This window comes from Aulonocara stuartgranti (genome assembly GCF_965226115.1).
Source record: "Aulonocara stuartgranti genome assembly, chromosome: 10".
NCBI classification, from domain to species: domain Eukaryota; kingdom Metazoa; phylum Chordata; class Actinopteri; order Cichliformes; family Cichlidae; genus Aulonocara; species Aulonocara stuartgranti.
In genome coordinates this window covers 1,454,056-1,468,459 of record NC_138946.1, presented here as the reverse complement: position 1 = coordinate 1,468,459, position 14,404 = coordinate 1,454,056, and the positions used below count along the sequence as shown (strand labels likewise).

The 14,404-nt window shown below is 42.3% G+C and overlaps 1 protein-coding gene across 1 annotated transcript; it reads left to right on the top strand.

Annotated features, from left to right (window-relative positions):
- Window positions 1-1,343: 1,343 nt before the first annotated feature.
- On the top strand, window positions 1,344-2,327 carry LOC309715606 (odorant receptor 131-2-like; the record flags this gene model as incomplete). The annotated part of the gene is made up of 1 exon (XM_082548851.1): window positions 1,344-2,327. The coding sequence occupies one exon, from the start codon at window positions 1,344-1,346 to the stop codon at window positions 2,325-2,327; it is 984 nt and encodes a 327-aa protein (XP_082404977.1).
- Between the last annotated feature and the right edge of the window lie 12,077 nt (window positions 2,328-14,404).

Here is a 14,404-nt window from a genome sequence, read left to right as displayed (position 1 = left end):
TATTGACCCATGTGCCTGTTCATCTTAACCGATATGATGCCTGACAGGAGCTTCCATGTAGTACTGAGGCAGGTTATTGGTCGGTAGTTGGAGGGGACCGGTCCCTTCTTGGGGTCCTTGGGGATCAGGACCGTCCGACCTTCGGTTAGCCATTCCGGGTGTCTCTCGTTAACTAGCAGCTGGTTCATTTGTGCTGCCAGACGCTCGTGGAGTGCAGTCAGCTTCTTTAGCCAGTAGGCGTGAACCATGTCGGGCCCTGGTGCTGTCCAACTCTTCATACTGGAGACCCTTTCTTGGATATCTGCCACTGTGATGGTTACGGGACCCTGTTCAGGGTTACGTCCTTCTCCCATATGCTCTTCCAGTATTGCTCCGTCTCCAGCCTGGGTGGTGCTGTTCTCTTATTGTTCCCTTGCCACTGAGAGTACACCTTTGCTGGTTCTGTGGAGAACAGCTGGTTTATTCTCCTGCCTTCTATCTCTCTGGTGTACCTCCTCAAGCGGCTGGCCAAGGCTGTGAGCCTTTGCTTGGCAGTTTCCAAGGCCTCAGGTATGGACAGCTTGCTGTATTTCTTATGCACCTTCTTTGTCGCACCTTTCTGCAACTCCGTTAGTTGGCTAACCTCCCTCCGTGCTACTTTGATCTTGCCCTCTAGCCTCCTTCTCCATGGAGGGTACTGCCCCTTGTGGCTGTTCAACTTGTAGCCAAGCATCTCACTGATCACTGCTGCCGTATTGTATATCAGCTTGTTAGTGTCGGTAATCGTGGTTGTAGGTATCGTCCGTAGTGCTGCATTAACATCATCTAGCAGACCTTCTGAGGGTACTTCACGTAATCTTGGTAACCGGCTACGGGGGATCCAGGTTTCAAGCTTGGCCATGATCCTATTTTTCAGGTCAGTTCCTCTCGCACTCAACGATCCTTCTCCTATCGCACTTGGCTATGTACCCAATCTCGGGTGGGGGTGAAGAAAATGCTTTAAACAATATGGAATCAACTTAACAGGCTATTAATATATTACTACTATACTATAATCTTCACGTCATCATGTCCCTGGCGCGAGGAGGGGGGTTGTAAGGAAACTGGAAAAAAATAATGCAGACATGTGATAGTCACATGAAAAGGTGTGACTACAGAGCGTATATACACAATGTGTGGGTAAGAAAATCTTGCTGTCCAGTGCCGTTTAGCTGAAAGCAGCCACAGCCCTCTAACCTATTAATTTCCTGCAGGAGGAGGATGACCTGAAAAGAGCTCTGTGGATCTTTCTGTTTTAAATGTTGGAATACTTTTTTGTGTTTTATTTCCACTGAAGATGTTAAAAACTGAATTTCTTTATTGAAATGTTACTTGCAAATCTGTCTCTGACCAATGTTACTGCTAACCAGCAGTATCAAGGGGTTTTGGAAAGAGTTTTATTTTCCACTCTGACTACACTGCCATGTTGTTTATTTCTCTGCATTAATGGAATCATGCTTTTTACTTTAAGGAGCAAAGCTTTGTTCTGTGAGACGTCGCGATACATTCTCCTGTATAACCTTCTGTTTGCAGACACAGTACAGATGGCACTGAGTCAGTTATTGTATATTATTGCCGCTTGTAGGATAACACTAACATATCCTGTATGTGGTTTTCTCACCATGCTTGCCAATCTTACAACTGTGGTCTCTCCTGTCACGCTGGTGGTGATGTCTCTGGAGAGATATGTTGCTGTGTGCTACCCACTGAGGCATGCTAGCATCATCACTATCACCAACACAGGTGTGGCCATCATTGTAATCTGGGCCATCGGTTCACTAAATATCTTGACTCGAGTTCTTCTGCTGTTAGAGTTTCCTTTTGGAGCCCTTGATAGTCTGCAGATGAAAGACTTTTGCTCTGAAATAGCAATGTCTGGTGGGTCTATGTCTGATGATTACGACAAAGCCTTCACATGTGCTCTGTTTATTTCAGCAAGTGTGGCAATCACATGCTCTTATATCGGTGTTATAGTAGCAGCCAGGTCGGCCTCCACAGATAAAGCTTCAGCCCGTAAGGCTTGTAACACACTGCTGCTACATCTGGTGCAGCTGGGTCTCAGTCTTTCTTCAACCATTTGTAACCCACTACTCACAGCACTTGCAAGAGTTTTAACAAGGATAGTGTTTGTGCGCATCCAGATTGTTTTTTATGTTTGTATTTTCCTTTTCCCCAGATGTCTGAGTTCACTGATTTATGGTATCAGAGATCAAAGCATCAGACCTGTGTTCATATATTATCTTTGCTGTCGACTGAAATACTCAGTCATACAGCCAAGACTGAAGGCTGTGATCGAAGTAGAGTGTTAGTCAGAGTATACACCACGCTTACAAGCATACAAACCTCAAAGTACCGTACTGCAATTCTGGATAACTCCTGTTTCTGACTTGACTTTTGAATTTTTATTTAAAACCATACAGTTGTCAAATGACACACGTGAGGAATTGTTTGCTGCAGTTTACTAAAGGAACATAATTCTTTATAATTCTCTCAAATGATTACATGCTTTGGTAAAACAGGAAAGAGCGTCACATTTGTGTAACCCCGTAATCTGTGTGCAGCCACTCTATCTCAAGCACTGCTCAGGCAAAGAAATTGCAGCAATTTTTAATTAGATGTAATTGGCCTACATCTGTCCTACTTCTAAACCTGCAGTTTAGCCTTGGAATTACTGCAGGTGTCCTAGAGGGTTTTCTTTCAGTTGCAAGTTCTGCAAATAAATTCAGCACTTTGGAAAACTAAAGGTGCTTTGTGTTGGTAAAGTTGTTCTCTGCTATCAGTCTTAAATAATTTGGTGAATTTTCAATCAACAAAACGTCTTAAATAGTTTGATCACAGACTTTTTGTATATAGTATGGTATTCACCCCATTACATAAATCGCCTTGAGGTGACTTTTGTGACTTTGTGATATATATATAGCTGTACTTTGCTTATTTACAGCTGCCAAAATGGCATAGATTATAGCGTCAACATGTGAGCATACCTTAAATAACCCAGCCTTACAGGTCTGCAGTTGAAAGCTTTTATTCAGGCAGCAGTGTGAGGTGAAGGATTCTCTGCAAGATACATGTAGATGTCACCAAACAGGGGCTGTGGGACAGTTGCTGGGGGAGAATATGGATCACGAGTCCCCAAAATGTGTAGTTTCTCCTTGTATCGTAGCTTTTTTTCCATGAACAGATGATCTGAGTGGTCTTGATTTGGGACAGGTGAGATTTTTATTCTACTGGACAGTCCATGTGTGAGTCAGTCATGTGACTGAAAACTATGGATTCAAAATTGAAAAACAAAACAAAAACAAAAAAACAATGAGAGAAAGGTTGCTGCCATTGGATGAGGTGGGAAATTAAGTTATAATGTGCTAACTTTGCTTAACATATGTTCACATTAAATAATGATGCTTCGTCAATGCATGAGATGACTGTTGCTGTGGTTTGGTGCTATATAAAAAAAACTTTATTTAGGGCTGGGCGATATGGCCTAAAATCAATATCACGATAAATAGAGCAGTTAACCTCGATAACGATAAATGGACGATAACCACCCCAAGTGCCAAAAAAAACAAACTTTTTTTTTTTTTTTCATTTGATGGGGCTGTGGCAGGCAGCATAATTCCTCCAGTTATTTTGATAATATTATTCCCCCTAGACCTATTCATTGCAATTATATTATTACCACTGAACAAAATAAAAAGTGTAGGATACAATATGTAACCATGCTCTCTAAAAAATGTATATCCCTTGTAAACAAAATAGTTTAATAATAAATATGTTTCACATTGGCTATTCAGAAAGTAAACAATGATTGTGCAAATGTAATGCCATCATGGACAAAGGCCTATCTCTGCTAAGGCCTTGAGGTACTAGAACTTGTAAACAAATAATGTCACAAACACAAATGTCAATTGAACACAGAAAAAACTATAATAAATACTAAGCACTGCCATGTGACTCGTGAAAACTATAAACTCCTAAACAAAAACTTGTGCTGCAGGTGGTGGAAGAGGTTGGTTGTGTTACCTTGACTTGACGCAACAGTCTTTTTGCAGAGTTTACATTTAACAATTTTTTGATCAATATCATCCTTGTTGAATCCAAAATGTTGCCAAACGATTGATGATGCATTTTTTTTGTTAACAAGCGTCTCCTCTTCCTCCTCCACCAGCTCTACCTCCGTCGCTGCTGCTTCAACATTTAAATCGTCCTCCATTTGTTCACCCGTGTCTCGTCTTGTTATGCTGGGCTCACACTGTGCGATTTTTGGCCCATTTTGAGCCGATTTTTGAGTCGTGCGACCGTTTTGGCGATCGGCCCGATTTTGGCCTTCATCTGCGTCATGCATCGTATAGTATACGTGGGGTAACGAGAAGCGATTGACACCTCACGACGAGCTCCCGATCATCAATCGCTTGGTCGCGAGGATTCACGACCGTCGTGAGGGTGTCACCGCAGTTTGTCACACTGCGCACGCGCAAACACAAATGTCGGTGAAAAAGACGGAGCAGCACGGCTGTGCAGCGTGTGATCTGGACACAAGCGACGGAGGCACAACTTGTAGAACTTTGGAAAGCTCATCCGAGCCTTTTCGATGTGGCCTCACAAAATGATCACGACCACAACAACCGTGAAAATAGTTGGATCTACACTGCTGCTCATTCACAGCTGATCATGTTTTTCATTAGCAATTTAGCAAAGTTGATGGTGGTGGTGTGTCTGTGTGAGTGAAAGACAGAGAGAGAGCGAGCGACAGAATTTCTGTTATAACCTTCATTTTATGGACGCACAGTGTGACTCAGGTTGCATCAGAGCATCGGGCCGTATAGTGTGAGACCCTGCATCGTGACCTATGAACTTCTAACCCCTGCGAGTCAACCATGCAGTTTGAGCAGGAGCTGAATCGCGCGACTGAAAAAATCGCACAGTGTCTGCCCAGCTTAACAGGTAGTAGAGTCATGTGACTCCACCCCGTCAAGTCTGTAACGTAGCACAGCGTCTTAAAGGGACATGAACATCGCCAACCTGCACATGCCTTTTCTTTTTTTAAAATATCGAATTTACCGACATGGGCAAAATGACGTCGATGAGAGTCATAAATTTCGGTAACGATAAATTTTTGATATATCGCCCAGCCCTAACTTTATTACATTTACAACATTACAATAATGTTACCTATTAGATTTCAATAATGTATCCACCATCTGAGTTACAGCACAGTCCTTTTCTAAAGTTTTCTACAGTTTCCATATCTTCTCTCTCTGCTTATATAAGCTTATATTATGAAATATGTGATGAATAGGACAGAAAATAGAAATTATGATACTCATTACATGAGTTTTAAAACAATCATTTGTCATTCTTATTTCTTTTTAAGTTCTCCCTGTTACCAAAGAACTTGCTCAAAGGGGGTCATACAGCTGTTGGTCTCTTTACGTTTTCTTTTTTTTTCTTTTCTTTTTTTTTTGCCTGTCCCGTTTGGCTCTTTTGCCATCAGAATTGTTGTCTAAAGGCAAAGAAAGATGCCCACTTTACCAAACTGACCATCCCAGCCTTGCCGTAATGGTCTATTTGATTCACCTTTTATTGTTTATTTTATTTTTATTTGCTGAACACGGGACAGACTTGACTGGGGGAAAGAAGGGGAGAAAGAAAGAGGGAAAGAAAAACAGCTGAGGAGAGGGACGGGGGAGAAGGGCAAAAGACAAAAACCAACAGAATAAGCAGAGAAAAAAATGCATATATCAATCACCTGGATCACCTGTTGAGAAAGAAAAAAGAAAACAAGCAGAAGAGAACGAGAGTAATAGAATAAACAACATCACAATATAACAGTAAATACTAAATATTAAACATTATTGTGCAGCACATAAGATCGACAGAACACAGTGTGCTTTGAGGTAGGAGCCAAAAAGGGTGTAGTTTGTGGGTGTGATCACCCGTGTGTACACCTGTGAGCATGGACGCGCTTGTTTTTTTAAAAGGTTCCTTCATGTAATGATCTGCTAGAGGGTGTGGGGGGGCCACAGCCCCGTCCTCCAGGGCATGAAGCAGGTATGGAGGAGATCAAGACTCCAGACATCCAGAGGCCCCCAGAACACAAGAGACCAAGGAAGACCAACAGAGGGGCAGCTGCGCCACTGTCCCGGAAAGAGCTGAGGAGAGTCCCGTCTTTTTACGTTTTCACTGTATCATTGTCAGGCCTTTACCTTACAATATGAATTGCCTTGAGCCAACTGTTGTTGTCATTTGGTACTGCCTAAATAAAACTGAGTGGGGGTGTCCAATCCCAGGCCTCGAGAGCTACAATTCTGCAGCTTTAAGATGCATCCCTACTCCAACACAGCTGAATCAAATTATCTCTTCAGCATGCCATCAAGTTTGGCAAAGGCCTGATAACAAGCCATTCATTTGATTCAGGTGAGTTGGAACAAGGATACATCTAAAAGCTGCAGGAAGGTAGCTCTTGAGGACTGGGATTGGACAACCCTGTCCTATAGAAACTCATTCCCATCACAAAGTACACACTCTACTCTTTTTCAAATGAGAACCATGGCCTCAGACCCAGAGGTGCCAATTCCTATTCCAGCTGCTTTACATTGGCTTAAAATTGCCCTAGATAAAACTGGAGGTCATGCTTAAGAAAGTCAACAACCCCTGCAAAAAGCAGAGACAAAATCCTGAGGTCGCAAAGCTAAACACCATTTACCCCTGGGCCGGATTCTAGACAAGGAAATAATTAACAGAATGACAATCACAATGGGACAGCACTGGCAGATACCCACCAGGAATGAATCTGACTTATTGCCAGCAATGCAAACTAAGGTCTCATTGTGGTTCTCTAGGGAGCCAATAACCTAAAACAGCTTTAATACCCAATATTTCCAAAAGCAGAGGTGGGACCAAGTCATTGTTTTGCAAGTCTCAAGTAAGTCTCAAGTCTTTATCCTCAAGTCTCAAGTCAAGTCTCAAGTAATGTCAGGCAAGTCAGAGTCGAGTCTCAAGTCACTGGTGTAAAAGTCCGAGTCAAGTCACAAGTCTGAAACTTTGAATTTCAAGTCCTTTCGAGTCTTTAAAAAAAACAAACGAAAAAATAATGTTGCAGTTATGCTAAATGTAAATATTAGACCATGTAATTTTAAAATCTGTGTTTTTCTCAACACATGACAAAATAGTGAACTTAGAAAATATACACAAATTGTGAAATTGCACCTCTTTAAAATGCAGCTCAATTAAACCTAGCTCCAAGAATAGTTTTCACCGACAGTTCTGAGATAAGCTGCATCTTATTCTTGGATGCGGTTGTAGGACCAGCTTTAAAATCGCATGACAAAAATATCATACACATTAAAAAAACTGTATCACCAACGTAGCCTGGACAACATTTGCTAGTTAGATGAAGTCAGCTATCTCATTGTAGCATATTTATATGCATATTTATAATTACACGGTTCTTGGAGTGAGCGCATACACTCATGAAGTTTAGTAACTTCAGGTCACTGCAACAAGCCCAGGTACAGTTTACCGACGGATGAGTGCAGGACCTTGAAATGCACCGTGTAGAAAGTAAAGACCATCGTACGTATCATAAGTTTACCAGTCTCACAAATTGTCGTCATAAATACACATTCGTTAACCGTTTATTAATAGGACCTTTGAGCTCAACGGTAATTAATTAGTAGTGGAAATAATTTCTGGTAGCATCACAGAAATGTAGCAGTGACAATAATATTGTATGCTGTAATCGTACTGGACAATTAGTGATACAAAAAAACCTGTTTTATCCTGTGAATAAAAGTATATGTTTTTGTCAATGTACCATAATAACAGAAGCGAAACGCAATATTGTGTCAGGACAATTCACTATTTATGCACAATAAATAAAGGAGCATAGCGCGACAATTTCTGTTCAGCGCCAGACTTGCTTGTAACCTATATCACCAATTATGTTATGAAAATGACGCATTAACTACAACAGCAGACTGACCTTTGTGTAAATGCTTGGAGCAGACTAACCTGTGAGAGTTCTGGGATGTTATATTTGGTCTTTGAATGGCTGCAATCCAGACCATCCGTCACGTCTTTGTTACTTCGGAAACATGGCTCGAACAATTTCTCTTCAACGACGTAATCCGATAACAACCGATCTCTTTACCCGTCAGCTTCCCGTGGCTGTCATGCGACCGGCTATTGCAGTTAATAATACAACAGCTTCTTGACATTTTTGTGTTTCTTTTTATCGCTGTGTGACTGATTTTAATTGAAAGCCTGCGTGCGCTAGTACCGCTTGCCACGAGTTCCCAGAATCCTTTGCGGTTCTACCCGTGAATGACGTCACATTTTCAATCTCTATATAATATGCATGTTAAATTTTATATTTGGGGTAAAATATCAAGTCTTTTCAAGTAAACCGGTTCAAGTCCAATTCAAGTCCCAAGTCATTGGTGTAAAAGTCCAAGTCAAGTCACAAGTCTTAGAACATTTTTTCAAGTCAAGTCTAAAGTCATAAAATTAATGACTCGAGTCTGACTCGAGTCCAAGTCATGTGACTCGAGTCCACACCTCTGCTATAAGCAACAGTGGCTGAGGTTTTTGCACCAGTGAAACGGTATTCATTCATCTTGCTCCCTAAACTTTGTTTACTACCATCTAACACAACCAGGTTAATCAGCAAGCATCCAGTGAGTTTTCTGTTTGATGTTTGTACAGCATTTAATTTTCAGATGTGTGAAAATTAATATACAACTTTTATGTTCCCCTCTGGGGTTCAAGGTATAATTGGCCATTTTTGACTACTTTTAATTTTACCTATGTAGCTCACATTTAAAAACTATTTACCTTGCCTTGTTTGGTATCATTCTCTTCTTCACAACCTCACCATATTAGCACAATTGATCTAAATTCAGACAAAAAACATAAAATCAGAGTAGAAAAAAGTTAAATTTTTTACTGTAAAAACCACGAACATAACTTGAAACGTAAATGGAATTTGTAAGTTAAAAAAATGCACCAGTTTTGCAAACAACAAAGTTATAAACTGTTTACCTAAAAATGCAGCCAAGGAGGTTTTTTATACAACCATTTCAAACTATTTCAAATTCAAATTTTATTTGTCACGTACACAGTCATACACAGTACGATATGTAGTGAAATGCTTGGAAAAAAAAAAATTGTCTCCACGGTATCATCCGCTAGTTTCCCGATGAATCCCACAACCGCTTCCGTAAACACGTTGACGTCATCGTCGGAGCTGTTTCTGAACATGCCCCAGTCTGCGTCATCGAGTGCGTCCTGTAACGCGGCCACCGATTGATCCGTCCAGCGCGCGACCTTCCTCTGAACCGGAACTTCCTGTTTCAGCCTTTGTTTGTATTTTGGCATGAGGAAGATGGCGGCGTGATCAGATTTGCCAAACGGGGGGTGGGATTGTGCCTTGTAGCCGTCCTTGACCGTAGTGTAGCAGTGGTCCAGTGTCCTTTCACCTCTGGTGGGGCAGGTGATGTGTTGATAAAAGTTCGGCGCTGCGCGTTTGAGGTTGGCGCTATTAAAGTCCCCCGTCACAATAAGCGCAGCGTCCCGGTGTTGTGTCTGGTGCTGTGTGAGTGCCTCATGCAGCTCGCATAAGGCGGTGACCGTGTCCGCTTGTGGTGGAATATAAACGGCACTTATAATGACCGATGTAAATTCCCGAGGTAGATAAAAAGGACGACACATGATGGACAGTAGTTCCAGATTTGGTGTGCAAGAGCGTGTGAGAGGAACAACGTTCGCACTGTTGCACCAGTTGTTGTTCACCATTAAACACACGCCGCCTCCCCTTGACTTCCCCGAGTCCCGTGTCCTGTCCATGCGGTGAACCGAGAAGAACTCGGCCGGCTGGATGGCGTGGTCCGGCACCGCTGGGTTCAGCCATGTCTCGGTGAAGCAGAGGAGATTGCAGTCCCGAATGTCTCTCTGGAACTTTATCCTGGCCCTGAGGTCGTCAAGCTTGTTCTCCAGTGACTGGACGTTGGCGAGCAGGATGCTAGGCAGAGGTGTGCGGTGTGCACGAGCTCTCAGCCTGTTCCTGACGCCGGCACGCTTCCCTCTAGGCCGCCGCCGCTTCCCTTTGTTCTCCCTCGAGATCTCACTCGGCCAGCTCGGATCCAGAGTTAAAAACTTCGAATTGTGAGTACATTGTATACCAATAGAAACAAGAGTGTCACTGTCATACCTAATGTACCCAATGGTGATGATTTTGCCGATTTAGAAACGCTGAAAACTAACTTAAAAAGCAAAGACAAAGAAAAAGTGGTCGGAGCAGTCGTGACGGCAGCTGACCTCACCGGCGCCATCTTTATTATTTACAGAACAATTGCGTGTTCTGCATCAGATAAGAAGGCACACAAATTATTTGTGCCACTCCAAAAAAAAAAAAAAGAGTTTCTGTTCCCTATAAGACAGAGGAAGACATCACAGGCCTGAACCCTGCAGGTCTACACAACAGGAGGTGTATCACTTCTCCTGTTTTCCACCTGGAGACAGTCCGTTCTCACTCCTGAGGTATAACATCCTTACGATTTGTCATGTCCTGCGGCATTAACGAGGAACGCAAAAGGTGACCTTCGGCATTCTTATGGTAGGCGCTGGGTTATGTGTGAAATACAGTAAAATGACGGTGCCACAGTAAACACGTTCAAGCCATGTATTCCAGCCCTAACCATATCCCTGACCTTATTATATTACATTACATAGTGTTTTCCAAAGCAATTTAAGGAAAATGAACAACATGTGTGGGTTGATTCCAAACGGTTCTCATGTTTCCTCATTTTTCCGATCTCATCATTTAGGAACATGTTGGGTGCCTGGAAGCATAACATGTTGACGATTTGTCACCTAGCGCAAAATATTACGTCTCAGGAGTGAGAATGTGTTGTATTTACAGTGCAGTCAATCAGAATCAGCATACTTTCTAAATCATAATATGTTCCAGATTTAAGAAATAGCACTAATATATACAAATCGCTCAATAATAAATATCAAGGATTAATATAGGTGATTATAAATAAATATCAAGAATGTTGACAGGAATATTACAAAGTAGAAAAGAGTGCGTGCAAAAGGGTGTAATTATTGCAATGTATACAGTGTGTTAGATGGAGGAGTTGTACAGAGGGATGGCCACAGGCAGGAAAGATTTCCTGTGTCATTCGGTGGTGCTTCTTGGTAATCTCAATCTCTCACTGAACGAGCTCCTGTGACTAGCCAGGAGGAATTATCCAACATTGTCTTTATCTTGGACAACATCCGCCTCTCCGACATCGCCTTAAGAGAGACCAGCTCCATCCTCACAACATTACTGGTTCACAACTGGCTCCAGTCCTTGGTGCCACTTGGGCTCAGGTGGAGTTGGACCCACTGGCTTGGTAACTATAGCAGGTGGCAGCATGGAGGCAATGGCAGGTGGTGGGGAGGCTGAAGGAGAATGGGCAGGCTGAACACCCAGCTGCCAAAGTAGGATACTGGATGGGCTCTCCTGAGACTTCAGCAGATGTGGAAGGATGCTGGACAGGCTCACCTGTGCTACAACCATTGTGTAGTGCATAGTGCCGATGTGGGACAGTTTCCAATTTCATTGTACTATTGTACTAGGTATGACTGAGCAATGACAGTAAAGAGGTATCTTTTATGTCTTATACAGTTTCACTGCTATGCGAATAACACCCAACTTTATCTGACTATGAACCAGTCTCGGCAGATGACTGCCCCTCCCTGAGTCAGGCTCTGCCAGATGTTTTTTCCTGATAAGACTGAGACTGTGGTGTTTAACAGTAAAATCCCTCGTGCACAACTCTGTGCTGCCCTGGGTTCCTTTGCTAGCTCTTCCTGTGACTATGTCAGTAACTTGGGTGCACTGCTGGATAGCTCGCTCAAACTCGATAAGCAAGTGTCTGCTGTAGTGAGATCTAGCTTCCACCAACTGCGCCTTAGGCATTATGGTCCACATGAGGACCTGGAGAAGCTTATTCACGCTTTTATGACCTCCAGGCTGGATTATTGTAACTCCTTGCACGACGGTCTTCCCTCTTCTCTTCTTCTTACACTGCAAACAGTCCAAAATGCAGCAGCCCGCCTCTTGACTGGTACCAGGAAATTTTGCCCTATTACTCCTGTTCTAGCTGGCTTGCACTGGCTGCCCATAAGGTACCGTATTCAATTTAAAATATTACTCCTTACATTCAAAACTATTAATAAATTAGCGCCAAGTTATCTTAGTGAACTTCTCAAGCCACATACTCCTGCTAGAACACTCAGATCTGCCACTCAACTACTTCTGACCCAGCCCAGATTTTGGCTGAAGTCCTGAGGTCACCATGCATTTGCTCCGGCTGCCCGGGACTGTGGAACACCCTTCCTCTCGACCTCCGCGCATCTCATTCTGTAGCACTGTTTAAATCACGACTAAAAACCCACTTATTCAATCTTGCGTTTCCCTCTAGTTAATATTTCTTTTATGATTTTATATGATGCACTTTTATGCTCATTTAATTCCTTGTTTGTTCTGCATCTGTTGCTTTCCTATGTGTCAGTGACAGCTACCTGCTTGCATACCTAGTACTTGCTTTGGTCCTATTTCTGTTATCTTCCTTTTATTCTCTATGTTACCTCTTAAGCACCTTGGTTTTTAAGTGTGCTTTGTAAATAAAGTTTATTATTATTATTATTTTTATTATTATTACTCCCTTAGGCAGTATTATTAGAAGGCATAGCATATATTTACACTGCTTCATTGCTAATTTATTTATTATTGTTAACAAGTTTCAACCTTTAAGATGCAAGTTAAGGAAGTTTTTAGGAAAGGCAGTGGAGATTAAAGTTTTCTCCAATCATATTGAACTTGTTTGTGCTTGTTAAATTTTGTCCCTACAGGGATACACATAACACTCCATTAAGATTAATGATGCCAACAGGATAATTCAGTATTTATCATTTGAATAATTAATGTGCTGAAATAAATAATCAAGGGACTGTTAAACCTCTGAGTATTTCATCAAACTAAAAACAAAGTTTACAAGAGAAAAAACATAATTATTTGGAAAGTTTACTCACAGCTCTTACTTCAAATAATTGTTCGTTTCCTTTGTTAATGCTGCTGTTTACAAAACTTTAGAATGAAACCTAAACCACTAACCTGACATAATTTAACAACACTGCATAAAATACCTTTTGGAACCTGTGGTATCCAAAATTTATGATAATAATGACAGCTTGTGTCATTGTATGTACTACATAGATAAATTAAAGCATGACCATCATGCATTTTAATTTATTCTTAAAAGGATAATATTTTGGACTAAAGGAAAGAATTATAAATTGGTCAATTTTGTAACTCTCAAAAACTGTCTCAGTTGAAACACTCTCTGTGAAGCTGGATTTAATATTTAGAAGTATTATTTAGAACATGTTTAGTCCCACCTTCTGCCAGCACAGAACATTGGCTCACTAGTGAAAGGACCCATAAGTCAGGGGAAAATAAGGACACTAAATGTATTGTTATTACTATCAGGAAGTCCTAAAAACTCCCTGAAAAACCTTCAGCTGATCCAAAATGCTGCAGCAAGAGTCCTGACAGGGACTAGAAAGAGAGAGCAGATTTCTCCTGTTTTGGCTTCCTGTTAAATCCAGAATTCAAAATTCTGCTCCTCACATACAAGGTCTTAAATAATCAGGCCCCATCTTATCTTAATGACCTTGTAGTACCAGCCACCTGCTCAACCACCAATTAAACCTCTACTGTCACTAGCACAGTCACTAGCTCAGACATCTGATCAGCCATCCGCGGTTTCCACGCTGCCATCTGGCAGCTTCCACTGAGAGATCAGGTGAGCTCATCCTGTAAAGGATTTTGTTTTGCTGCAGCCCAAGAGGCATCCAGTGCTAGCTGTGTGTCCTATGCAGCTCCAGCTAACTTCACCTCAGCCAGAGGTCTCCGCACTTGCTGGCCCTGCATCACCTTGGGGGCGATCGTGGCTCAAGAGTTGGGAGTTCGCCTTGTAATCGGACGGTTGCCGGTTCGAGCCCCGGCTCCGACAGTCTCGGTCGTTGTGTCCTTGGGCAAGACACTTCACCCGTTGCCTACTGGTGGTGGTCAGAGGGCCCGGTGGGGCCAGTGTCCGGCAGCCTCGCCTCTGTCAGTGCGCCCCAGGGCGGCTGTGGCTACAATGTAGCTGCCATCACCAGTGTGTGAATGGGTGGATGACTGGATATGTAAAGCGCTTTGGGGTCCTTAGGGACTAGTAAAGCGCTATATAAATACAGGCCATTTACCAATTACTTTCTGAGGGTTCTCAGAAAGAAAAACACCCCTGAGAAATTGTTGGTGTCCTATCGCTGCACAATACAGTGTATCCTG